Source organism: Nelusetta ayraudi, unplaced genomic scaffold (assembly GCF_046127955.1).
Source record: "Nelusetta ayraudi isolate G7.1 ecotype Tasmania unplaced genomic scaffold, CSIRO-AGI_Nayr_v1 ptg000011l, whole genome shotgun sequence".
Classification (NCBI taxonomy): Eukaryota; Metazoa; Chordata; class Actinopteri; order Tetraodontiformes; family Monacanthidae; genus Nelusetta; species Nelusetta ayraudi.
The window spans coordinates 23,345,755-23,370,728 of record NW_027466061.1 but is presented as its reverse complement, the minus strand read 5'-3'; the positions used below and the strand labels follow the sequence as shown (position 1 = coordinate 23,370,728).

The following is a 24,974-nucleotide window of genomic DNA, read 5'->3' as shown; positions in this document are numbered from 1 at the left end:
ATTTACAACGCAGCCCCTCCTGTCCCCCAACCACCACCCCCCTCCCCACACACACACACACACACACACCATCCTCTCATCCTTCTCATCCTCCGTCCACTGACACACACAAACTCAGAGGAGACGATGATGTGGAAGGAAGAGACAGAGGAGAAGAGGAGAAGAAGAGGAGGAGGAGGATCTCAGATCCTGGTGTGAGAGCCAGTTTCCTCTTTGGGGTCATTACCTTAACTGTCCTTGAGGGGACGTTGCAGCGTTGCCAACACTGCTTGGCTCTGTTTTCCAAGTTTGTTTTTTTTTATCCCGTTTGACTCTGTCTGTCTGTCTGTCTGTCTGTCTGTCACTGGGCTCTGGGCTGCTACCTGTGCAGCTCCATCACTCCCAGGACTCTATTTCCAAAGTGTCATCAGCTTCTCTTCTTCTCCTCACACTGAGCCCTCCGACCATAAACTACTGTGTTTTATATACACTTCTGTCTCTGAGAGGAGCCATTGAGACCGTTTCGTTTTTTTTGGTTTTTTTTATATGTTGAGGGTCTATTTCAGCACTGCTTCTCCTCTCTTGGCTGTGTGTGTGTGTGTGTGTGTGTGTGTGTGTGTGTGTGTGTGTGTGTGTGTGTGTGGAGGTTTTGAACCCAAACTGCTTCCTTTCACCTGCAGCCTCGGCCATCACTTGTTCAGGGTCCCCACAAGTGCAAGCAAGTGCGTTTGTGTGCTTGGTTTCGAGTTGCTGCCCCACCCGCCCCCCACCTCCGCTGCCTCCCTTGCATGTGACCTGAGGTCGTTGGCCTGCTAAAAGCACAACATTTAACTCAATTAGCGGCATGAATAATTGATCGCTGTCTGGGAGAGTATTTGTATTTACACTGGAATTAAAAGCCCCCGGTGTCAGCTATCACATCTGAGGGATGATAAGAGAGAGACTTAGACTCTGCGTGTGTGTGTGTGTGTGTGCATGTGTGCATTTTCAGCACTCAGGCATGTATCACATACGCAGATGATGTGAAAGTTTAATTTCCCGCTCCCGCACTTTAAAACAACATCGAACTTAATCTGAGGACAAATAACGTTGGAGCTCCTGATGGCTACGGATGCCCCATCTGTTCAAAAATGCTCCGAGAGTCAACAGGCGTCTGGGTGGAAGGAACAAAGTGGCGTTGAATCCCTCCTGTGCTTTGTAATTTAGGTAAATATGCTAAGCGTTTCTCCTTGTTGCCACACGGCTGATGAGTTTAACGTGGGCCCTGCAGTAAACAGGCCTCTTAGCGTAATTGTTTTTTTTTTCTGTTTTTTTTTCTGGGAAGCAACAGCGTCAGCAAACCATCAGCTTCTCGCTTCCTGTCACAGTGAGACTCAGTCGGACTAGATTTAGCAGAGAAACCTCGGCAGCGAAATGACATTGAGGGGATTTGACGCTGGTTTTGCAATTTCAGGGAAGATAAAAATCTGTCAATTAAATTGGACAAATTCACTCAGTGTATTGGCATGTTGTTACTGCCAGAGTGAGTGTGAAATAAAGGGAGGTGCTGGGGGGTCAGACCCCCCTGTATAACCCATGAGACCTACTGAAAGCCTCAAATATATAGACATATATACATACATAAATATGTATGTATATATATGTGTGTGTGTGTGTGTGTGTGTGTGTGTGTGTGTGTGTTATTGTACTAATGCTTTCTTTTTGTCAATATTCTTCTTCTTCTACTTCTTCTTCTTCTTCTTCTTCTTCTTCTTCTTCTTCCCCGACTCTTAAAATTTGCTCCCATGATTATTTGCCCGTGATGAATCTCGTCCCCTCCGCCAGCCTCTTTGTTTCCCCCCTCTTTCTCTGTGTCTCGCATCTCTCCGGGCAGACTGGCTCTGCTTAATTGAGAAAAACGAGGACGAGGTTCCTGGGTGTTTCTGTAAAAAACGGATTCCCTGCTCCCCGACTTTCTGTAATTAGTCAAAACGTCGGCTCGCAGCTTCGCCACCGGAGGACCTGAAAACCTGCTCACCGTAACAAGAGATCCAATGGGCCGTTATGTCTCCTTGTAAATTGTTTGTGTTGGGGTTTTCCCAGGTGAAATTTCTCCCTCCTACGATTTGTTGCTGCCTGGTCTTGGACTAGTGGTCCCACCACCACCACCTCTGGGGGTCTCTCGGGGCCTCTGGAGGCCTCTGTGGCCCAGTATTGAGCAGCATGTTGACCGTAGCCAAGGTCACACCTGCCTGGTGAAAGGCAGCTGTCACAGAGTTAAGTGCGTCTCAGGTATTGAGTTCAGCCTATTTGGTTTAGCCGGGAAGAAGAAGAAAACCTTCTGCAGTCACCTTCACTCGGCCGGCTGTGACGGGCTCCAATCATCAGCGGCTCCGAGCTGCTGCACCACTTTTCCTCCTCGTGGATAGAAGGAGGTTCTCTCTCTCTCTCTCTCTCTCTCTCTGTCTCTCACTATCTCTTCTGAGGTTCATCCGCCTAGCAGTCCAACTTTTAGGGATCCCCCATCCAATGCAGGGTAACAGCAGCGGATCATATGGAGTAATGCCTGTATTCAGACAGTTTATGTTGGGCCTTGTCTCATTATTTGAAGGATGTAATGCAAATAAAGTGGTCATTTTAAGTGATTCCTCCTCTTGTCACTCCCTCTGGATGCTTTTTAAACCAAATTAAGAGGAAGAAAACAGCAAAGAATCAAATAAATGACTTATGACTGATTTAGTTTTACAAAAGAGAAAATAAGTGCATGTACATATATATATACATTGACTTGATGATTTATGTACTATTTTTTTACATTTTCTATAACACATAACATTTTATTGCTTTTTTAAATCATATTTCTAACTATTTTAATAGTTTTATCCTGAAATGAACCCACTGAGATCAAGACCTCTTTTACAAGGATGATGTGGCCAGGACAGGCAGCAGCACACGCCAATGTTAACAAAAGCCATATCACTACCATAAAAAAATGATGACAACACTCTGACTTCAGGGTGAAAAACTTCCCATCACATGATAATCAACTCCCCACGTGACTTGCTTATTGATTACCATTAATTGAAACCCCACTGCAAAGCTCACTGAAAACTTTTTTTTTTCTTTAAGAATCCATCTGGTACTTTTCTCAAAGGGCATCTGCAACCTCTGTGAGGTTGTTCCATTTAGTTTGGTCTCCTTAATTCCAGAATGGGGGAGGGATGGAGGCGTGGGTGGGTGTGTGTGTGTGTCTGTGTGTGTGTGTGTGTGAGACATGAGACGGAGGGGGTTTAAGATTCGGGCCGACCATCCTTCACTGCTCTCAGACTTGAAACGGGCCGACACACCAGCTGCTCATTGTTGCTTATCCAGCGTGCATCTTCCCTCTGCAGCTCTGATCAAGGTAACAGCAAACACTTTCTACTGCACTCATTCAGTGTGTGAACGGGACGGTGGAGGGGGAGGTCTCCTGCTAGTGAGTAGCTCCGTTAAGACTGGCTCTTCCTGTATTTTACCTTCAAGAAATTTTCTCCTCACTTGGTGTGATTTTTTTGGGGTCTTAATTTCACTAATTTTATGATAATGGAATCAAAATACTAAAAACTAAAAAATGTTAGGTACATAACTGTCCATATGATGTAAATATCTTGTTTTTTCCTCTCTTATTGTAGAGATTTTTTTTGTTTCTTTATTTATTTTTAATTCATATAATTTCCCTTCTTTTGCACTATATTGTTGCTGTATTATGCAAATTTCCCCAAATAGTAAAGTATTCTATTCTATTCTATTCTATTCTAAATCATGTTGGATTATTTCTGGATGTATTCTTGCAGTTATTTGATTATGGAGGGAACTTTAAAACAGCGTGTGAATGCAGTGGAGGAAGCAGCAGGAAAAGAACGTGTTTTTTTGACTTTTTTGCCGCTCCAAGTTAAGAGGATATTCCAGCCTGTGAGAAGGAGGCTTATAGGAGTGAGGACAACTGTTCATCGAGGGTCATGTGAAGTACTTTTTGGAGAGATGAGTTTTCAGCCTTGCAGGGAGGATACTGGATGTCTCTGCCACTCTGATTTGGCCCGGGAAGGTCACTCAGCCTGTAGAAGGATGATGTCTGTGTTTACAGGATGAAATTGCGCCCCCCGACACCCCCCCCCCCCCCCCCCCCCCCCACACACACACACCAAAATATTGCAGAAATACTAAACAGGGTCTGCAGGGAAAGTAGCAAAAGAAACTGGGGATTTATAGATGCCATCCGACACGCAGTGATGTGACATCCCAGGCATTTTCAAAAACCTTCTCATAATAATTCTATTGGCGGTGATGCTCTGCTGTCGGGAGGATCTTTGTTCTGGGTTGAGATTTGTCTTAAATGTGCACAGATTTCATTTTCAGATACAGCGGGCAGAAGCTGCTCTAATCATTGACATCTGTGCTTTGTTGTGATAGATAATTTACCAGCGCGAGATGGGTAATTAATATTTCTCTGTGGCAGCCTTTTGCTGGCGCTTCCCAGGCGTTATTTATTTTTTTTTTTTCAGATGCAGTGCAGCTGCAGCTCACCGCTCGGACACCTTTCGGCACCATACTGGAGCAGAAGTAAGTGGTCCCCCCTCTGTCTGCCAGTTGTTGGTGTGTGAACAGGTCATCACGTGCATGGCAGGCCATTCACGCCAATGAATGCTTATTATAGTCCAGGGGTGGGCAAACTTTTTGACTGGTGGGCCACAATGGGTTCTAAAATTTGACAGAGGAGCCAGAGCAGGAGCAGATGGATAGTGTTTTGGTGACCCACCTCATAGGAGGAAAAATGTATCATGGTATATGCAGAAAACACGCTTAAATGTTAATTGAAAATGAACGAAAGCGTTACAACATAATATGTCTTTGAAGCCCCCACAGCGTTTAGCTCTTTTTTGAAATGAGTCTTAAAACACTGAAAAACTGGATGAAATACAGCTATTTTATGACTGACTGACTATTAACACAATTTCTTTAAGTTCAGCAGGCCAGATTAAAAAGCTTAATGGGCCGCATATGACCCGAGGGCCACAGTTTGCTAATGCCTGTTATAGTCCTTCAATCAGAATCTTCCGCTGGAAAAAAAAAAAAAAAAGTCCTTTAAGTTTTAAAAAACAAAGCCAAAGACAGCAAAGGAGCCAGTCCTCAGTAACCTTTCTTTCGTCTTTGCCAAAATGAATTACAACTACGGCGGATCAGGCAGGAACCCACATTATCTTCTTGCAATCTGACGTTTTAATTTGTTTACGTTCAAGAAAAAGGCAAATGAATAATGATGTCTTTAGTCAGGGGAAACGAAGGTTTGTCAGACACCCTGAAGGACACCACAGACATACATCCGAAATGCATGAGTATAAATGAGTCATTTGCATAAAACCCCGCAAAGTGCTTCAAAGTTAAAGTATAGGTAGAAAAAAAATGTCTTATCAATAAAACATGAATAATAACAAAACTTTTGAGTGATTAAAGCATATGAGGCATAATAACTTCAACAAAAAATTCATGAAAATCATATGAACATGAGATAATTTGTTCAACAAAACTTTCAGGTAGGTACAAATATTTGAAAACATTTGGTATATGAAAAAAAAAACTAAAAAATATATATAGATACACACACACACACACACACGCACACAGATATGGGAAGAAAATACACATCAAAAATCACTCAAAAATAATATTACAATAACAAAATCACACATCTTTCACACTCCCTAAATCATATCGGAACAATACAACAACAACAACAACAACAACAACAACAACAACAACAACAACAACAACAAAAAACGCAAATCCACATACAAACTCTATACAAACACACACAAATCCAAAGAAAACACATCCAAATACACACACAAATTGTCTTTTTTTTTGCCGCTGCATGTAGTGCATTTTGTGGGTACACGGTTGTGTTTTTCATCAAGACCATTCCACAACAAAACACCACAACTGGGAGTAGAGAAGCAGAGGAAAGCTGAAGAAGAGATTCTTCAGTCATGTAGCAGGGAAGATTCTTCAGCTACATGACAGCCTCTGCTCTTCTGTGACAAACTTGAACTCAGCATAATGAGCTGGAAACGGCCTCATAATGAACAAATGATTAGCTTTTGCAGGAAAACAAACCTTTGTGATCACAAGGAACGATAATGGAAGATATAATTGCACATGTCCTCGCCGACCTTGTTATATTTTTCATATTTCGTCTCAATGAAGCAATCGTTTGCAAACTTGTCCGACTCAAAACACATGTTAATTGCTTATTTTGAGCGGTGAAACGTTTTGCTTTGCTGTGATTTATCAACAGTGAGGAGTAATTTGTATCTCATTGTTGAACAAATAAGTCATCAAACCAATTTGGATGAAGTGTGTAAATGTATAATGTTGAAAATTGTGCTCACATGGAGCTCCAAACAGTCAGTCAGCAGCTGGTGGTACAACAGTGTGTGCTGATTAATTTACTCACTGGGCATTTTCTTAGGTACAACCAACTTCCTTTGTATTTTTTTATTCTATTTTTTCATATATTTGTATAAGGGGTTGTATCAGAAACACACATACATGTGTACATAAAAATTGAAAGGGGAAAAAAGTGAAATATGAACAAATATAAACTGATGTAGAAAATTCTCCCAATTTGGGTCACAGCAAAACATACGTATAAGTCTGCTTTTACTCTCTCTTCCACAGCAGTTACATCTCGTCTGTGTTTGGGTTTATTCTGGCCTGACAGGATGAAACGCTGTTCACTCAACTTCAGTCCTTCAGTCCCAGATGTCAACAGGGATCTTCGTTCTTAGTTTTTTCTTCTTCCTTTTTAAGATTTCTTGAGATGCACTTTACAGTGCCATTAAGACATTATGTGTGACTGAAATTTGCCCTTAGGAGGAAAACCAACTTTGCAGAATATCATCTAATATTGATTTCTCTGGTATTTGGGGGGAGGCATGAACTCTGGGGCTAAGTTAATATTTTTTTTCCCCCAGAATTTCCAAGAAGGACATTGACGAAAAGTGCACTTGCCCTCCGAAGTATATATATATATATATATATATATATATATATATATATATATATATATATATATATATATATATATGTATATATATATATACATATATATATATATATATATATATATATATATATATATATATATATATATATATATATATATATATATATATATATATATATATATATATGTATATATATATATATATATGTATATATATATATATATATATATATATATACATATATATATGTATATATATATACATATATATATATAGATCTTTTTTTCTTTTTTTTTTTACAAAACAAAACATAAAAACAAGTTTTCTATACCATAAGTTTTTGCTCTGTGCTGTTTGCCAAACAAAACACACAGACCCACACACTCAATAATTGCATATTTATATTTTGGGTTGAAATTACAACTTTTAATATCAAATTGGGATTTCTCACCCCCTTAAGCTTGAAATACACCAATTAAGAGCATTAACCATTTCCAATGTGTATGACTGAGCATAAATTATGCAACAGCTTCTTATTGTGCTGTCTCTGCTCACAAGGACCCTGACATCACCCATCTCTCCCAGCTCTCCGTGGGGACAGGAAGCAAGGCTAGGCTAAATACGATTTTGTGGCGTTTCAAGTTTTCCAACTGAAAAACAAATGAATAAATTATTTTTTCTGGCAGGCTCATCAATAACGCGGATGCACGCACCACAGCACTCTGTTGTGCCCACTCCAGGCACAGCATGAATTAGGCCTCATCTTCCCCAGGTCTCACGCAGCAACACAAACCAAGTTGTTAGCGTGAAAAAGCGCAAAAGGATTTATTTAGAAGTGCATTACTGAATATTTTAACACCAGAGCGAATGTAACCTCAGGGTGGACCAAGGCCAGAATAACAGAGCAAACAGTTCTAAATGGACAATAACAAAACCTAAGCTAGCAGGGGAACCAAACAACAAACACTTAGCTGCCCAACTATTGAAAAACAGGTGAAAAAGAGCGATAAAAGAATTTGCAGTTCACCATAACTGCTCTAGCAGCAATTAACCAAAATCAAAATGACAAGGACCCAAAGGTGAGGCTGGCTGGGAGGTGAGGAGGGTTAGAGGGAGAGAGAGCAGGGTCTTGTCTGGTTCTAAAGGCTGGCCTGGCTGTCAATCAAGCAATCAGCCAGAGCGGGACCAGCTACAGTACCTCCAGTCAGGGTTCACCAACAACCAGCCAAACACACACACACACACACACACACACACACACACACACACACACACACACACACCAACGGTGTTTTCAAATGAAAAAAGGAAAAAAAAAAAAACATAATCCATCAGCATGAAGCATTTGCACTGATTTAAGATATTTATATTGGTAAAAGCTTAATATACTGCCTGTAAATATAGTAATAAAAGTGTATGCTCGCAGTACGATAAAAGTAGTTTTCCTACCCATAGAATGGTTCTTATTTATATAGAAGAATATATACATAGAGCAATAAGGGTCTTGTTTGCAGTTAGTTGCCATCTTGCACCGTCATATTTCTAAGGATGCCTGCTGTGGACAATCACCAGGCATCCTTGCGTGACAGTGCGTTTCATATTTAGGGTGAACGCTTGCATCTTCAAACAGACCACTGAAGAAGAAGGTGGACGAGGTATCCAGGTTTGTGTGTGCTGGCCACCGTAGTTCACTGGCAAGGTCAGGAGAGGGAGGAAGAGTGAGCGAATGAGCGCTGCAATTGAAAAATCCGACCACTCAAAAATCTCCAAATATTACACACTTCAACCTTTAAAAACCTCTTTGTCTGTTTCTCCAGCAGCACTTTTCCCTGACTGGGCCTACAGACCCGCCTGGTCACCCGGTTCCCGCCAGATCCAACTGTGGCACTTCCTGCTGGAGCTGCTGGGGCGTGGCGAGGGCGCCGCCATCGGTTGGGAAGGGGACTGGGGCGAGTTTGTCATCCGCGATCCGGAGCGACTGGCCAGGCTGTGGGGCGAGAGGAAGGGCAAGCCGCACATGAACTACGACAAGCTCAGCCGGGCGCTCAGGTGATGCAAAATGCACGAGCAGCAACCGTGACACCCAGACACCAAAGGCACTCGGGCACTTTTACTTCAAGGTCCACGCACGTGGCTCCTCCTCCCTCGGGTGTGTGCGGTAAATAAAAAGCACTCCGAGGTATCCAACGTACACACATGTTGTCAGGTCCAAATAAATATTTCACTCTAGCAGTGTCCATGGATGCCATTTGGGAACCGCTCCCATCTTGGGTTCCCCTTAGCTGGGAGAACAGCAACATGCCTCCAGCGGGCAGACACATACTTGAGAGTCTTAGCAGCCTGACACAGAAAACATTTCACTTGCAGATACTACTACAACAAGCGCATCCTGCACAAGACCAAAGGGAAAAGATTCACCTACAAGTTTAACTTCAACAAACTCATCCTGGTCAACTACCACGCAAGACCTCCACCTCCACCACCATCTGGCCACCAGGTCACTCACCATCACCCTCCGCATCTTCATTGTACATCGCAAATGCCCCAAAGGACGACACCACCGCGTGGAGAAGTGGGTCCTTCCAAATGTCGTTTCGTCCACACACTCCATCGGTTTTAACAGGTTTTTGTGTAAAAATGAGTTGCTCCACAATGTGGATGTCATCCTTTGGCAAGAATTTTACTCCAAAATAACAGTCAGATATCTATCTAAATCCATTGCATATTCTCATAAATCCTTATGGTAAAGAGCCTTGAGTAAATTAAAATCTAAAACTGATGGATTAACTTCAGGTGACTGGGCAAATATTATTGGGAGTACAGCCAGAAAAAAAGGATCAAACTGGCTACTTTGATCTCAGCTACAGTCACTTCCTGTGTTCCTTCCATTGACCCATATCAAAGGAAATCAGAGCAGCAGAAAAAATGTGAGGCTGTGAGAGTAGACAAAATACATCACCCAGGACAAACAAACAAAAACACTGTCTGTGCATAGGAATACGATATAGATTACTATACCTAATTATGTTTTATTTGACTGAATTCGCCTTTTCAAATCCTTTTACTCTCATTCTATAGATAATACAATTCCACAAACGTTACTAGCGTCAGTCCTCTGTGTATTACACCGAGATGGCGGCAGATCTGGCTGGCTTTATCCAGTCTATCAGGCATTAGTAGTCAGTCTTTGCTGACTATGTCCGCTCCAAGGGAAAAGATAGAAAGTGGTGTAGAATTTTTAATCTAAAAACGTGGTAAAATGCAACATAATGTGAGAAATTGCACCTACATCCAATCTGGGGCAGAACCCTAATTCCCCTCCAATATATGGACACACCACCCTCAAAATGCCCTTAGATGGGCATAGCTTCTGTTTCAAAACGGAGGCTAGCTTTAGGGAAGTGCATTACAGCATTCTAGTGTTTGGCCAGCAGGGACCGCCAGAAATGGTTGCAGAAAGACTAAGAATGGCTATTGTCAAAAACAAATGGCTGTAACTAGGAAGGGAACACTAAATCCATGGCTTCACAAACTTGCACAATTTTTTTTTGTTGGTCCAAATTGTGAGGAACAAAATAATTAAATAGGCCCCAATGTCCATTTTGTCCAATTTGCTCTAATTCTGAGTAAAAATGCCTCAAAGTTGCCACATACCACATATCCAAATATGGAATCTGGTCCGTCTCTCTTCGTCTTTAGCCAATGGTTCCCTCTCAGACTTCTGACAGCTTTTTGGTTCATGCTTCATTAATCACAAAGCTAACTGCTGTTGTAAAACTGAGAATGAGAGAAAAAGTTTAGAACCAGAGGTTTTCATGATGAATGTAGAAATTCTCTTTGACCTCAACTGCCTTGCAAGTATATGCAGAAACATTTTTTTTTTAATTACCTGAACTTAATTATTAACCTTTTAAATTGATCATTCTCATACAGAAACAATTGCAGTACCTTTTTTATTTTTGAACAAACCTTGGCAATAATGAGACTGGTTGAAAAGATGACATTTTTCAAGCCTGATTTATAATTTAATATGAAACTGACTGGTTGTCTAATGTAGAGTTGTGAGCAAACCAGGGATGTAAGATACTTTCTATCTGCTATTAGAGAGAACAAAAGTGACTTTAATTAAATATTTTGCTGGAGAAGAGAGCCATGCATTGTCTCGTAAATTAGAAAACTGCTATAAAAGTGAGGTTCATTTTAAAATACAATTCCAGTTTGGAGTAAAACTCATGATTTTCTTTTGTGGTTTGATTAATTTCTGGGTTGCGTGTTTGCAATATATCAGGAACATGTAATTGTTTTTACACCAAATGAGAACGTATGTGCTGCTCACCAGTGACCGCGTAAGATAATAAATTTCAGATGTACCTTGATATTTTTCTTACTGTACTCCAGCGGAGCACCCCTGCACAATTCATGCTCCCTAAAAGCCTCTTATACAGCAAAAGTCATGGAAAGGGAAAGATGTATCAACTAGAGGTTCTTGTTCAGGGTGCCCCAGGCTGAGTGTTACAATTTACTTAAATATGTAATTGTAACACCTATTACAGTACCTTCATGTAATTTCAATTATTTTGCATAAATAAAATTGTTTAACATTGGGACAGAAAGTTCAGTTTGAAGCAGCGGAAATATCTCGCTGATACAAAATCAATGTTGAAGGTGATGGTTAAAAACGATATACGATGGGATCAGTGCAGTATTAATACACCTAAAATTCCAATCTGATGTGTTTCGATCTTATGATCCGGCGTTCCTAATGTTTTGAGCATGCAACTAAAGACTCTGTTGTCTTTTTTTCATCAGTTCCATCTTCCCATCTCACCGTCTATCTATTCATTTTCCAGCTGATACAGAGTGGCCCTCCTGCTATTTCTCTGTTTTCTCCAGGAGTAGGCACTTCACTGTGTGCGGGAGCTGGGCCAGTGATGGACACAGGTAGGGACAAACCCGCATTCCATTTACCTGATTTGATATTCATTCACCGGATACTAATTTGTGAACATATTGGGACCCATCATGTGAAAATATTTTGAGACTTGCTGTCAAGGACGAGAGGGAATGATTTTGTTGGTATTTTCTGGGTAGAGTTTTGTGTAAAAGTCAGGCAACCGCACTGCTGGCTGAGGCAGTATCAGGGTGCCTCAGCTTTCCTTTTTCATCAGAATCGACAAAAAAGCAAATGCTTTTTCCATCCTCCTTAAAGTCACACATTCAGCTTGACATCACATATGAATCCAGAGCACCTGAAGTTTGAAATAGATTGAGTCTCAAGGAAACTCTCCTGCTGTCCTCCACTTTTCTGACTTCTCCAATTTGAAAGGTGAAATACAGCATTGCTCTACAGTGTTGACCTTGAAGGGGAAGTTTGAGTTTCATTTAAGCACTTGGATTCTAACTTTTTTTTTGTTGTAAAAACTGTATTATATTTCACATTTTATGATGTTATTCCAATTTTGTATTATCGCAGAGACTTTTTAAAAACGATAATAATGCAATAGAAAAATAACATTTCTTTCACAATGACTTCAGATATCCTGTATTTGCCATTAAACATAGTTATTACCCTTTATAGACAAACTATATTTTAACAGAATTTGCTCATAACTCTAAACAAATCATTATTGTGATTTTACATTTTTTTTTGCCACAAACACTGTAAACCAGTTGAGATGGTGAGAATGAAAGTCCCGGCAGGATGTGGATTGTGATGAAATTGTGATTGCTTATGAAGACAGTGTTTTAATAAGCTTCCTGGTCAAGCAAAGTCCTTGACAAGAAAGAGCTTGACTGTCCTTTAAACATCAAAGAGCCTCTGAGAATGATCTGGGCTTAATCTGGAGATCAAAAACAACTTTGATCAATTCATTATTTGGTGTAAAAAGATTATCAAAAAAATAACAAATTCTTTCATTTTCCCAATGTTCAGACACACACGTGAAATTTAATTGCACCAATAGAAAATTAATGTTTCGTGTCCCTCTTTTTCCCGTTGACAGTCCAGCCTGCTCCCTGTCCCTTCTTCCTCCCGTGCTGCCTCCCTAAACCCGTGCCGACGCCTCGTACCCTCCACTGCCACTTCTCCTTTGCTTCCCCGGCTGCATACCCAAGGATGAACCTGATGGAGCTGAGTGATGCGGGGGGCCTCCCACGTCTGACCTCCACTCTGCACACCAGCTCTAACGGCTGGCTGCACAAAGCCGCTGCAGACTGGGATCTGAACCACGTCAGTCGAGGACTGTTTGGTGAAGTGAAGTCAAGTGAAGTTCAAGGAGAGGGGAGGAGAATGGGGAGCCATTCAGCCAGTAGCGGGAAAGAGAGAGTCAAGTAAAGGAGGAACAAATTGATAACGATGGACTGTTTTCACCCCGTTCTAAAAAGCGCTTTTTTTTTTTCTTTTTTGCTGATTGTACATTAGATTCTGTGATACACAGACTTATTTATTTGGGTGAATCATGGTGTGTCTGTATTTCCTGACAGAAATGTCTTTGGGGATATTATTTTTTTCTTCTTTCTCAGCAGTTCATTGAACGATGTAGGAATTGCAAGCAAATAACAATATGGCACCGGTCTTTGACTCAATAAAGTTCTGCATTAAGTGTGCATTATTCAGGTGTTTGTCTTGCGTCCCTCTCTACGTTACACACATCAAAATTACGACAACCGCATAAATGATGCTTAATAAAAACGTTGTGACTATTTATTTATTGAAGGAACCTCCACGGTCTACTCAGAAGCTTTATAATCAGTGCGCCGTGCCTGCAGTAACTTCCCCGACACAATTGGGGGCAGTAGCAATTTGTCACGCCATTAACTTTCACAATACTTTTTCCTGGCGAGGTGAGATGTACTAAAGTCAAGAGGTATCACTCGTTGATATTTTCAACGGACTATAAATCTGGACTTTATACTGCAGAAAGAAACCTGTAAAATTCAGATTTAATTTTTAGAATCATAAGCCATATAAGTATTTATCGAACATCTGCTTTAAGACAAACATATTTCTTTTAGAGTTTTGCCTTAGAACAATTACAGTACTTGAGCCTTGTGGTATGTAACAGAATCGGACATTTTCGCTTTCTCTTTGTTTAAAGAAATACATGTTTGTTTCAAAAAATTTTATCCAAGATTCCCCCCCCCAATATTTTCTTCATAATCCTGGTAAGCGCGATTCGATCGCCACTGTCGAGTTCATAGAACCCAAGAAACGTATTTTCTCTTAGCTGACGTATGACACCATCTTTCTTTTTTACAATCTTCGGTGGAGATGTCATTTTTGGCGCCCAATATTTTAAGTAACACGTCGTCTTGCTGCGCGGGAGTTACCGTGTCACTTGTATGAATGTTGAATTTGTGGACCTAATAATTTAGGCTCACACGTTATTAAGCTCGGTGTTAAACGGATAGTCCAACGTCAAACATGCAGCGGAGCATCGCGTAAGTATCCGATTTACACGGTTTTCTATTTAGCTGGCTGCTCCTGGCAGTGGTAGCTTGCTGGTAAACGTGTGAGTTAAGCTGGTTCAGTTGTTAGTAGTGACAGCAGAAAAGCGTGACGCTAGCTAACTATATCTGTTTTTTTTGTTTTTTTTAGTGTAAACGATGATATTGCTAAGCTTAAGTCTTGACCTACGATAACGTTACTTTTGCTGGAGTTCGATTCACTTCCTTCTCCCACCGTTTAACAACAGCAAACTCTGCTCAGGCAAGTATTTCGAAAACTGTCCTTAAATGTAAAACTCGATTAATTCTGGCAGACCCGAAAAGTGCAGCAGCTACTATCCAGAAAACCAACTCACTTGCAATACAAGCTACCAGGGGTAGCTAGCTATGCCTGCTAACAAAAGACGTCCTTATCTTACTACATGACACACATACGCCAGCCATTTCATATAAACCAGGCACGTATTTTCGCCTCCTGTTCGTGTAGCTTCATACTAGTCGTCTGTTTGCATTGGCACGTCGTGTTTTTTTTTTTTTTTTTTTTTACAGTGTTTATGTAAGCAGTCAACTCGTCACCATGAGAATGCGGAATTAAATGCTACGCCGTTCCTCTCCCTCAGATCCTTCTTTCAGCCCAAAGGCAAAGACCCCCAGAAGAAAGCGACCGATGAACCACTGAAAAAGTAAGTGCATGTCTTCTTAAGTTAAACCGAACAGGAAAGCACGTGAGGTCTGGACATACACACAAAACTGCATCATCTTGTGTCTTCATGTATCTATAACATTGACGTTTGCAAGCATTCCCACAGTTGCCATCGTGTGTGCAAGCCAAATATGCTGCATTTTAAAAGGTGCCCTTTGTTTTGTTGTGTCTGTTTGTTTTTTTTTGTTGTTGTTGTTGTTGTTTTTTTAAGCCTTGCTTTGTAGGGTCAAAAGCACAGAGAGTAATTTATTACATCAACTTACGGAAGCTTCTGCCTTCCACCAGCAAAAAAGCCCCTTAATAAGAGTGATGATGGATCCCATCACGTCGTTGGTTTTTTATCATTGGGTTTTCACAGCCAAAACTGCTCACTGTTAGTGCACCTAAATGTTTTAGAAACACTCTTTCCGGTCAAGGTTGGTAGCAACAGCGCAAAATCCATTTGACATGAAACTACATACAAGTCAACAGCTTTTTTTTTTTTTTCCTAAGGTTACTGCAAAGACGCTCGGTTACTTTTGTTGCAAGTTACTTGTTTAAATAAGTATAAATGACGCTAAGATGATATCCTCATGCAATCTAATGTGCTTTGCCTTTAATCAGGTGAACAGGATATGTACTGATACTGTGTTATTGCATTTTGTTTTGTTTGCCCATCGATGTATATATTTTTTTGACATCCAGCCACATTTCCACCCTAAGGGACATCACTAACAAGCAGCCGCAGCCTGTTCATCTTGTTTTGCTTTATTTTTTTATCTGCTCATTTTTCCTTTGAGCTGATATTTAATCTTATCTACAGTATACGTTATAGTACAAACTCTACACATCAGTTTCCCTTGGGATGGATGAAATAGTGCATTTAAACTTATGGACTGAACCCCATTTGGTCGCAACAAAGATAAATCGGTCAAAGGAAATCAAATCTCTGGTTATATTTTGTGGCTTGTTTTAAGCTTTACTGTGTTTTAGTTGGTTTTAACTTCGCTAAAAGAATTACAAGAAGAAGAAAATAAATTGTTACGTACGTCTGAATTATGCCCCACAATTTAGCTAAGATTAATAAATACCACACATAAAGAACAGAGTATGTAAAGGGAAATGAATAGCTCGGAAGATTCAATAATGCATCAGTTCATTTGAACGTGTTGGAAGCACACTGACACTTTAGTTTTAATCCTGTTCAGTCACGGAGCTTCTCTGCAAGTTCACTTTTGTTCTTGTGGCCAGTTGTTAATATCACAGGAGTCTGTTTCTCATGTCTGAGCTGCTTTGATGGCGACGTTCATTATCTCCAGACTGTATCCTCTTTAATGCGTGTCTTAAACTCGCTTGTCTTGATGTAACGATCTCTCCATCACTGCTGACCTCTGCTTAATGACTCGTGCCCTGACTTTATGTGTCCCAGCCTTTTATAACTGCCTTTGCAATTGATTTTAGCCCCTTTTAATAATCCTTGATAAAGCGCCCCCTTGGCTGTGACTTTCTTTGTACAAATGAGATTTTATTTAGCTTAATGGCCTCGTCCCTGGACCCTTTTTTATTCCAGACCTGCGAAAAGCCCTCTGAAGGTGCAGAACGGCGTCCGGGAAGCCGATTCTCCTGTCAAGAAGGTCAGCAAACGGAGCCGTCAGATCCTGGACAGCGACGATGAGGAGGCGCCTGTCGTTAATGAGCAAATCGCCACAAAAGCACAGCCGGGAGACAAAGAAGCTGCTGCTGCTAAGAAGGAAAAGGTAAACGCCACCTTACCTGGAATTTTGGGTTTGAGTCAGTCTGCATGCCTCCCTTTTGGGGAGATGAAACCAACTTTTATGTCCGAATGACTGAATGAATGAATGAATGAATGAATGAATGAATGAAAGAAAGAGGGGTTGCTCTTTGGAACAGTGCTGTACAATTACAGCAAAGTATTACAATACAACACCATACAGAACAGGCCTGAGTCGGTTGTGTTCTCACTCCAAGCGACTTGCTCAAGGGTTGGAATGGAATCGAGCTGAGACCGCTAAATCCACCCAGTTGCCTACATATTCACACATGCATGTCCAAAGGGGAAACGCATCCCTGTTCAGAACATTGTCTCCAACTGGTTGTGGTAGCACCCGACGCTGCCAACCTTAACACCCCTTCATTTCACTGCAGCACAGTCAGTTTGGGCGAGTGCTTGTGTGTCAAGATGTGAAGAGTTCAGTTTAATTTTGACAGTGATGATGGCGACAGACAAATCAAATTCAGGGTTAATTCATTTGATCAAGATATGATCCTGCTGGGGTATCAACTGATACGCTGGTCGTTGGCCTCCTTATTGTTTAGTTACAGTTTTTTTTTCTGTTGCAATGCTGTTGTAAGGATTTGTTTGAATTATTCTATATATTATTATATTATGGTCTATTTCTCAGCAGGTTCTTTACTAATAATGCCTTCAAAAACCTAAAAAAAACACAACATAAAGGCTCCCCCCCTTCTCCCAGCTCTCAAATTAGACAAGGTGCTTCGTCCACAGGATGGTTTTTATTAAACATCACCATCATAGCATTGGCGTCAGGGAGGGCATGGCCAAAACAACAAACAAAATGGCTCTGTTAGAGATCTTGCCTAAGAAGAAAACAATAATCAAATAAATGACAGTCAAACTAACCTCCCTAACTAAAACACAGGAGAAAAAGGTCACAACAAAAATGGCTTCCCTCTCCTACGGGCTAAGTGGACTCAAAAGGAACTGAAGTATATTACAAGATAGAATTGATGGCCGAACAAAGAATGCTGCTGCTGCGGCTGCTGCTGCACATGGCCTCTGGTTGGGAGCTGGGAGAAGAACAAAGAGAGCGAGGTGTTGAGGTCCTCCTCCTTAAATATTGGCACCAGCCAATCACCTTTCCGCACCTGAAAACAAGCCAAAAAAAAGGGAACACAGGATCTACTGCGCCATCTGGTGCCCAAAAGGACACCTAGCGGACAGGAAAGAACAAACAACAATGTAAACCCAAAACTATACAACATATATGTATACATTTACATAACATTTGTACACAAAAGTACTTTGCATATGAAAGTACTTTTGTGTACTTTTTACCATAATACTGTGAGCACAAGTGAAACAAGTAAATATTGAATATTATAAAACATACCCAGCTATACCATAACAGGATAAAACCGTACAATAATAAATAAATAAATTGATAATAATAATAATATTAATATTTGAAGTTCTCAAAATAACAAACCAAAAGGCAGTTTTAAGCATTGTGTCATTATTATGGGATGTTCTGGGATACACTGGCACAATGTGAACGGAAAACAAAAAAAATGTGACCCGTCACACGTTGAGAACTCATTAATCCAAGACAGTCTGTCATAATGAGTGAGTCAGAACAGCACGGCCACACAAAGGCGCTCTAATTGTATGGTGAATCACCATGTTGAATATAGCTGCCAATTAGCGGTGTTATGAAAAACCTGATTATCGCCGGCGGCTGCCAGTCAACCAACCACCTGTTGCTGCTGCTGCTGCTCCACGTGGACCCATCAGCCCACTTCATTTTGTTTGTCATCTGACTGAAATCACTCGTTCTTTATTCACCAAAGGACAAGATAGTGACTGATACGCCTTTGTGTGTGGCTGTTTGTGTATGTGTGTGTCTGTGTGCGTGTGTCAGCGGGATCCTCTTGCATCCTTTTATGGCGGTCATTATGGCCGAATGGATTCTGATGCCCCGCTCTAAAACATATATTTATCTCCATGTAGGAAAATGTAACAGGCCCTCGGTGAAAGAGGAGTGAGCCCACCGGGCCTGCAGCCAGCCACAAAAGAACACATGCTTGGGGGCACTAATGTGCTCTCGTAATGTGTCAAAACTGTTGTCATAAGAAATTGGAGTTGAAAGACCGATAAAACCATAATATGCGCAGTTTAGAAAATTAATTAAATTCAAATAGTTCGGGAGCAATTATATGCATTTTTAATATACATTTATGTGGGAAATGAATTGACTCACAGCACACAGTCACACGCTTGCAGCCGGCTTGTAAACACAACAAAAAAAAGAGACACTGAGCGTAGATGAGCACTAGGAAGGACTAACATGGGTAAGGCGTCAATTGTAAATGGAAACGTCCTCGTCGATAGTACAGGAAGTCGCTCAAAAAAAACGAGAAAATCCGGTGAATTTTCAAAATAAAAACCGAATGACAAATTCGATCATATTTTTTGTATGTTATATTTGTCAGTACATTGTATCAGAGTGCGAGAGCGCTTCCGCGTCCAGTGTGAACCGGGCGTAAGGGTCATCCTTTTGTGTTAATGGCTGCTGAAAAAAGGGGATGAATAGTTCAAGTTCGAGTTGAAAAGTAAAACATACAAATTTTGGTAGTACTAGTAATCATTACTATGCAATGTTACAGTTATGCCCATCTGTTATCTTTGTTGGGCTTGAGTTTATAATTATTTTTTTTACCCTATGCTTTTGTTTTGTTAGTAGCACTTGTCATTGCTCCAACACGAATAAACATGCTGCATTTACAGAAAGCAAGTATTTGCCTACTCCCATGTTGATATGATATAAATATCAGTTTACGGTAGATTTAGAGCAGATAAAAAAAATATGCGATTAATCGTGAGTTAACTTACTTACTTAATCAGATTAATTTTTTTAATCGACTGACAGCTCTAATATATATATATATATATATATACTTTTGGAGAAATTTTTATCACTTTAATAATGCAACTTACTTCTTTGGCTCTCTTTGCTGCAATAAACCACAACAGGATTTATCAGTGAGTCAGCCACAGGTTATGACAGAGTAAGTAGCTGTCCTGGTAGCTTATTGCATTATTGCTTTTCTTGGCAGCTTCTCAGACACTGAAGGTCACTGGGAGCTGGAGCTCCGGAGAAGTTTAATTTACTGAAGAGCTCCTTGAAAGCAAGCTGCAGAATAACCCTGCAACAATAATCTGTGATGGTCTTGATTGATTGAATCAGATGTTCAGGCTCCACACTCTCAAGTTTGCGTGTTAAATGTTAGGGTTAGTTAGGTTCTGAGGACTTCACAATTGGTTGGTTACTGTGGAGTCACAAAATAAGATTTTGAAAACGAACTGGGAAACATGCACAACCCAAAATGCATCAGAATGGCCTTGGCGCTGATTCTCAAACCAGGCAGTTTTGTAATACCAGCACTGTTTGCATTTTTTCAGAAGGACGATGTGTTCAAGGCGGTGCCCACCCCCCTCTCTCCTCCGCCAGCCCCGGCCACACCTGCAACCCCCAGTACTCCAGCCACCCCAGCCACCCCGGCCTCCTCTGTCTCGTCCGGGACCCCCGGCACGCCAAACTCCATCTCACCCTCTGGAATTGTCAAACGCAAAACTGGTCAGTGTGTGTGTGCCTTACCCCGATTACAATGATGATTTAACAGTTTAGTGTGTAATATCTGTCTTGATTTCCGGTTTTTATGTTGGTTAATGCTTAATACACTGCCCGTTAACACATTAATAAAAGTATATAATTGCAGTAGAATTAAAGAAGAAGGTGGACGAGTTATCCAGGTTTGGGTGCGCAGGCCACCGTAGTTCACTGGCAAACTCAGGAGCGGGAGAGAGACAGAAAGTCGCTGTAATCTGAACACACCCACATTAAGGGCCAGATCCACAAAGAATGAAGCGCAGCGGTAAATTGTGGTGTTTTTATGTGGCAAGTTTGCGGCGGTAATTTCCGCCGCCTTTGCGGCGTATCCACAAACGGTTTTTGCGCTAATGATATGCAGGCGCGAAAACGCCCAGAAATGCTGCACCTGAAGAGTCAGAAATGCAAATTGGGCTTGAGTAACCTGACCATGCGATAGATCGTCACAAGGATGACAACGTGCACACCTCAATCACCAGAAGTTGAATTTCTGATGGAATACTTTATTTTTTACAATTATTATACATGTTTTAAGCCGTAAAACCCCTAAGCACACACTTCTATACACTTTTCTCAGACAGGCATTAACATTTTCTCACATTTCTCTCTTAGTTAAAAGTTCAAACTTTCGCGATTGAAAAAATATTTGTACAATATTAGTAAATGAAACCAAAGATCAAAACCTGTTTTCAAGCCCAAACATTTTTAACAAATTTAATTTTAATGATCAATCTAGAAGGTTTGACACATAAGAAATTATTACCAGTAACTCTTATCACTTATTATCACAGTTCCTCTGACGGTGAATACGCCGCGGCGCCAGGACAAACGTGAACATTTATGTAAATCTGGCTCGCCGAACGCATTCTGTACTGTACAGGAGACACTGCACGGAGGAGATTGATTGACAATGGTGTAGTAAAGTACAGTCCTTAATAGGGCTGGACGATATAGAAAAAAAGCATATCGAAAAAAAAATCATATTGATCGATATCGATAATTATCAAAAAAAAGTTTAAAGCATATTTTAATTGCAGCGCTGGATGTTTTATACTATTACTTTATGTCCGACTTTTAATAAAGAACACACGAGCACTGAATTCAAATTCAAACTTTTATTGAACCACCTTTTTTAAACACAACTGAATTATTATTATTTCTTTTTTTAAAAAAGAGGCTGAGATAGGGCTCGAACGTGCAACTCGACCAGAGATCCGACGTTGTGGCGTAGAAAGAAACGGATAACAGCTCGTTTTGCACTGATTCCCTGCACTCGTGGTACAGACGAGTAAGAGCTGTGTTTGAAAAATACTTGCGGTCGGGAACTTCATATCGCGGGTCAAGAGTGGCGAGAAGCTGTTTGAAGCCAAGCTTTTCAACGGTGGTTATTGGCAGCATATCCCTCGCTATGAAGCATGTTACTGCATGGGTGATGTCCTTATGCCGCTTGGACGCTTTGTCGTATTTACTGCAAGAAGTCCAGTTTGTTCTGCTTTACTTGCTTGGCGCTGGCGCTGTCAGCGGATTCCTCCGACGACGTGGAGCTGCGGCGCGGGCGACAGAGCTCGTATTCCTGCGGATGCGACTGGTTTAGGTGGCAAAACAACGACCGCAGTTTGCTTTTTGTCGGACTTGAAGAAGGCGAAATATTGCCGTGCTGGTGAGCGACTGAAACCTTTTTTCGGGGCGATTTCCTCCGCCTCTCCTTGCTGCGGTGTCTTTCTACAGGTGCTCCCTGTTGTGGTTTCAGAGGGGCGGGGCTTGGTGACGGAGCATACCTGTGTCTGTGTTTGCGATTGGTTGGAGGAAGAAATGACCGTAATATTAAGCTACATGATTGGCTATGATGAAAAAGGAAGTGAAACGTTTTCTATCGAACTTTTTATCGAACCCTTTTTTTCCTATCGCAGCACACGTCTATCGATCGATATATATCGTTATCGAATTATCGTCCAGCCCTAGTCCCTTAGCCAATCAGGACGCAGAACACATGTGCGGTTCTCCCTTAGCCAATCAGGACGCCGAACACAATGTGCGTTCATACTGTACGCTGTGAAAAAGGAAACAAAGCATGCAAAATTACATGAAAAAAAATCTGAGAGGCTGCGAAAGATGAAGGGCGTTATAGCGAGGGACCACTGTATTGGCTTTCTCCCAAAATGACAAAAGAGACCTTTCCAGGGTCTCTGTCGTCCTCTTAAAGGGGAAGTGTAACATGTTCGCCCCTTAGTAACGGCAACACGAACATTAATAAACGGTGGACCACACGCAAAACTGAACACACGTCAGAAATGTTGCAATATGAACATAAGTGTGGTTGATTGCACGAAGGAACCTGAACATTGGAATCATTTTAATTGGTCCAATTTCACAAAGAGAAACTCTGGCGCTCCTTTTGCGTTCCTGTGCGCTCCGGCCATCACGACCGTGGTTATGATCGGAAGGCAGTCAAGGCGCGTCGCTACGTTTATGTACTGAAACGGGTGGCAGAGCTGTGACATATGTATTGTTTATTGTGTTATATATTTTATAGCAACTGCCACCTGAGTGTGATTTGTAGCTGTTTATGGCTGATCTGATCGAGTAAGTGCAGGTTTCAGGTGAAAGTGAACTTGTAACTCATCGATGTTTTGCGTTCTTAATGAATAAATAAATACAATTATTTATTTAATATATGAAAAGGTGTGCGTGTATATGTATATCATATTCTTTATATAGACACGCACCTCATTATCAGCTCTTCAGGGAGGAGAGAGTCGCTCTGACGCCAGCAACACTTGACAGGCTTAAACTGCGCCTGGTTTTGGCTGGCGCTGTTTACGTCTGTCAAAGTGCGTGCAGACGTGAGTGCCAACTCCTAGTGGATCTGGAGTTGTTTCCAATGAAGCATTTTTGTATAGAAGGTGGTGTCATTTTGCAATCGCTTTGTGGATCTGGCCCGAAACATTTCTGTCTTTCAGCTCTGTCATTTTCCTGTTTATGTTCCTCTTGAGATTCAACAGTTTTCACTTTGACATCAGCTGTAACTCCGCTATTCCAGCTGCCTCACCACCTCACTTTGTCAGTAGAAGAGCCAACGGTAATAGTGCAACGGGTTTAGAATGAAGAAATTACCATCGCACGCTTCCTCTTAAATGCCCCACTTTCATGGTCTAATACCACTGTTGTGTGAACAGGTCTCACATTATAGCCATGGAGCAATAGCCCAAACTTTGAGTGAACAGACTGATGACTGTCAGGCTGGACCAGTCGTGGGCAAACTACGGCCCTGGGGCCATAAGCGACCTGTTAAGATTTTTAATCCGGTCCGCCAATCTTAGAAGAAATTATATTAATAGTAAATAAGTCATAAAAAAAAGCTGTATTTCATCCAATTGTTCAGTGTCTTAAGAGTCATTTCAATAAAGAGCTGAATACTGTGAGGCTTCAAAGACATTGATTTTGTTGTAACACTTTTGTTTATTTTCAATTGACATTAAAGCACATGTTTTCTACATATCCCGGGATGTCGTTTTCCTCCAATGAGGTGGCTCACCAAAACGCTCCATTCATCTGCTCCTGCTCCGGCCCCTCTGTCAACTTTTAGAACCCGGCAGTGGCCCACCAGTCAAAACGTTTGCCCACCCCTGGACCAGGGCGTTTATCGTCTGTGGTCGTGCTCTTCCCTGCTCATCAGTCAGCCCAATCTCCGTGCGTTTCGGTAGAATTTTGCAGCCTATAATTTGCCAAACGGTGCTTGCGTGGAAAACGAGCTGATTGCTGCTGATTGTGATTATAGCTGATGGTGTTTACGCCGCTCCTTTTTGATTCAAGGACTCAGTTAGACTGTCAACGCAAGAAAACTGCTGTTGTCTTCCGTTGTATTTTGCTCATGATAGTTTGAGTATGAAGGTGAGCTGCTTTTTTCGCCATTAAAGTCTGAGAGCATTTTTAATATTTTACCATTTTTATTAATAGCTAAAATAAAGTGTATAAAACTGCAAGTGGTGGGATGTGAAGTTTGGTGTCGACTGAGTGTTTGTCCCCCCCCAGTTGAAGCTTGGTTAAAGCTGTGCTTTCTAGCATGGCTTTGCATCCTGTGCTCCTCTCCCGCATCTCCTGTTCCCTCCGCGCGTCTTTGTGCCTCGTGCTTTTTCATCATCTCCATTTGATGACTGCTGCGTTTTGCTTAGGCGGTGGTGCGTAGCTGCCGGTAAGCTCCCCCGCCACTGTCGCCGCTGGAGAAAACATTGCATTAAAGTAACACTCTAATTTGACTAGGAATTGCATTCCTAATGTCCTGGGCTAATGCTTTCATTATTAAATCTATAAGAACAACCTCAGAAGTGCTACCTGTGCTGCCGTCCCAAAGAGGGCCAAAGCGGAGGCGGATGTGGAACCAAAACTAAATTTACCCTCAAGCGCTACTGCTGCATA

The 24,974-nt window shown here is 41.3% G+C and overlaps 2 protein-coding genes across 2 annotated transcripts in view; both read left to right on the top strand.

Moving 5' to 3' along the window:
- Positions 1–3,292: 3,292 nt before the first annotated feature.
- On the top strand, positions 3,293–13,335 carry LOC142884309 (ETS translocation variant 3-like protein). The gene is made up of 6 exons (XM_076019821.1): positions 3,293–3,361; positions 4,500–4,557; positions 8,819–9,050; positions 9,369–9,498; positions 11,852–11,942; positions 13,004–13,335. Exons 2-6 carry the CDS (start codon positions 4,500–4,502, stop codon positions 13,333–13,335), a joined length of 843 nt encoding a protein of 280 aa, XP_075875936.1. The 5' UTR covers positions 3,293–3,361.
- An 817-nt stretch (positions 13,336–14,152) lies between these two features.
- The window catches only part of lig1 (ligase I, DNA, ATP-dependent), a 50,096-nt gene continuing 39,274 nt past the window's right edge, over positions 14,153–24,974 (top strand). Inside the window, exons 1-4 of the mRNA XM_076019635.1 lie at positions 14,153–14,441; positions 15,068–15,130; positions 16,700–16,886; positions 20,354–20,525. Of these exons, the coding sequence (XP_075875750.1) occupies positions 14,425–14,441; positions 15,068–15,130; positions 16,700–16,886; positions 20,354–20,525 (439 nt within the window). The 5' untranslated portion in view covers positions 14,153–14,424. The remainder of the gene's footprint in view (positions 14,442–15,067; positions 15,131–16,699; positions 16,887–20,353; positions 20,526–24,974) is intronic.

Excerpts from the sequence above, each read along its gene's own strand:
- LOC142884309 (XM_076019821.1), top strand. The coding sequence starts at position 4,500 with ATGCAGTGCAGCTGCAGCTCACCGCTCGGACACCTTTCGGCACCATAC. Across the intron at positions 4,558-8,818 it reads GGCACCATACTGGAGCAGAA|CAGCACTTTTCCCTGACTGG; the intron begins GTAAGTGGTCCC and ends CTGTTTCTCCAG. Across the intron at positions 11,943-13,003 it reads TGGGCCAGTGATGGACACAG|TCCAGCCTGCTCCCTGTCCC; the intron begins GTAGGGACAAAC and ends TCCCGTTGACAG.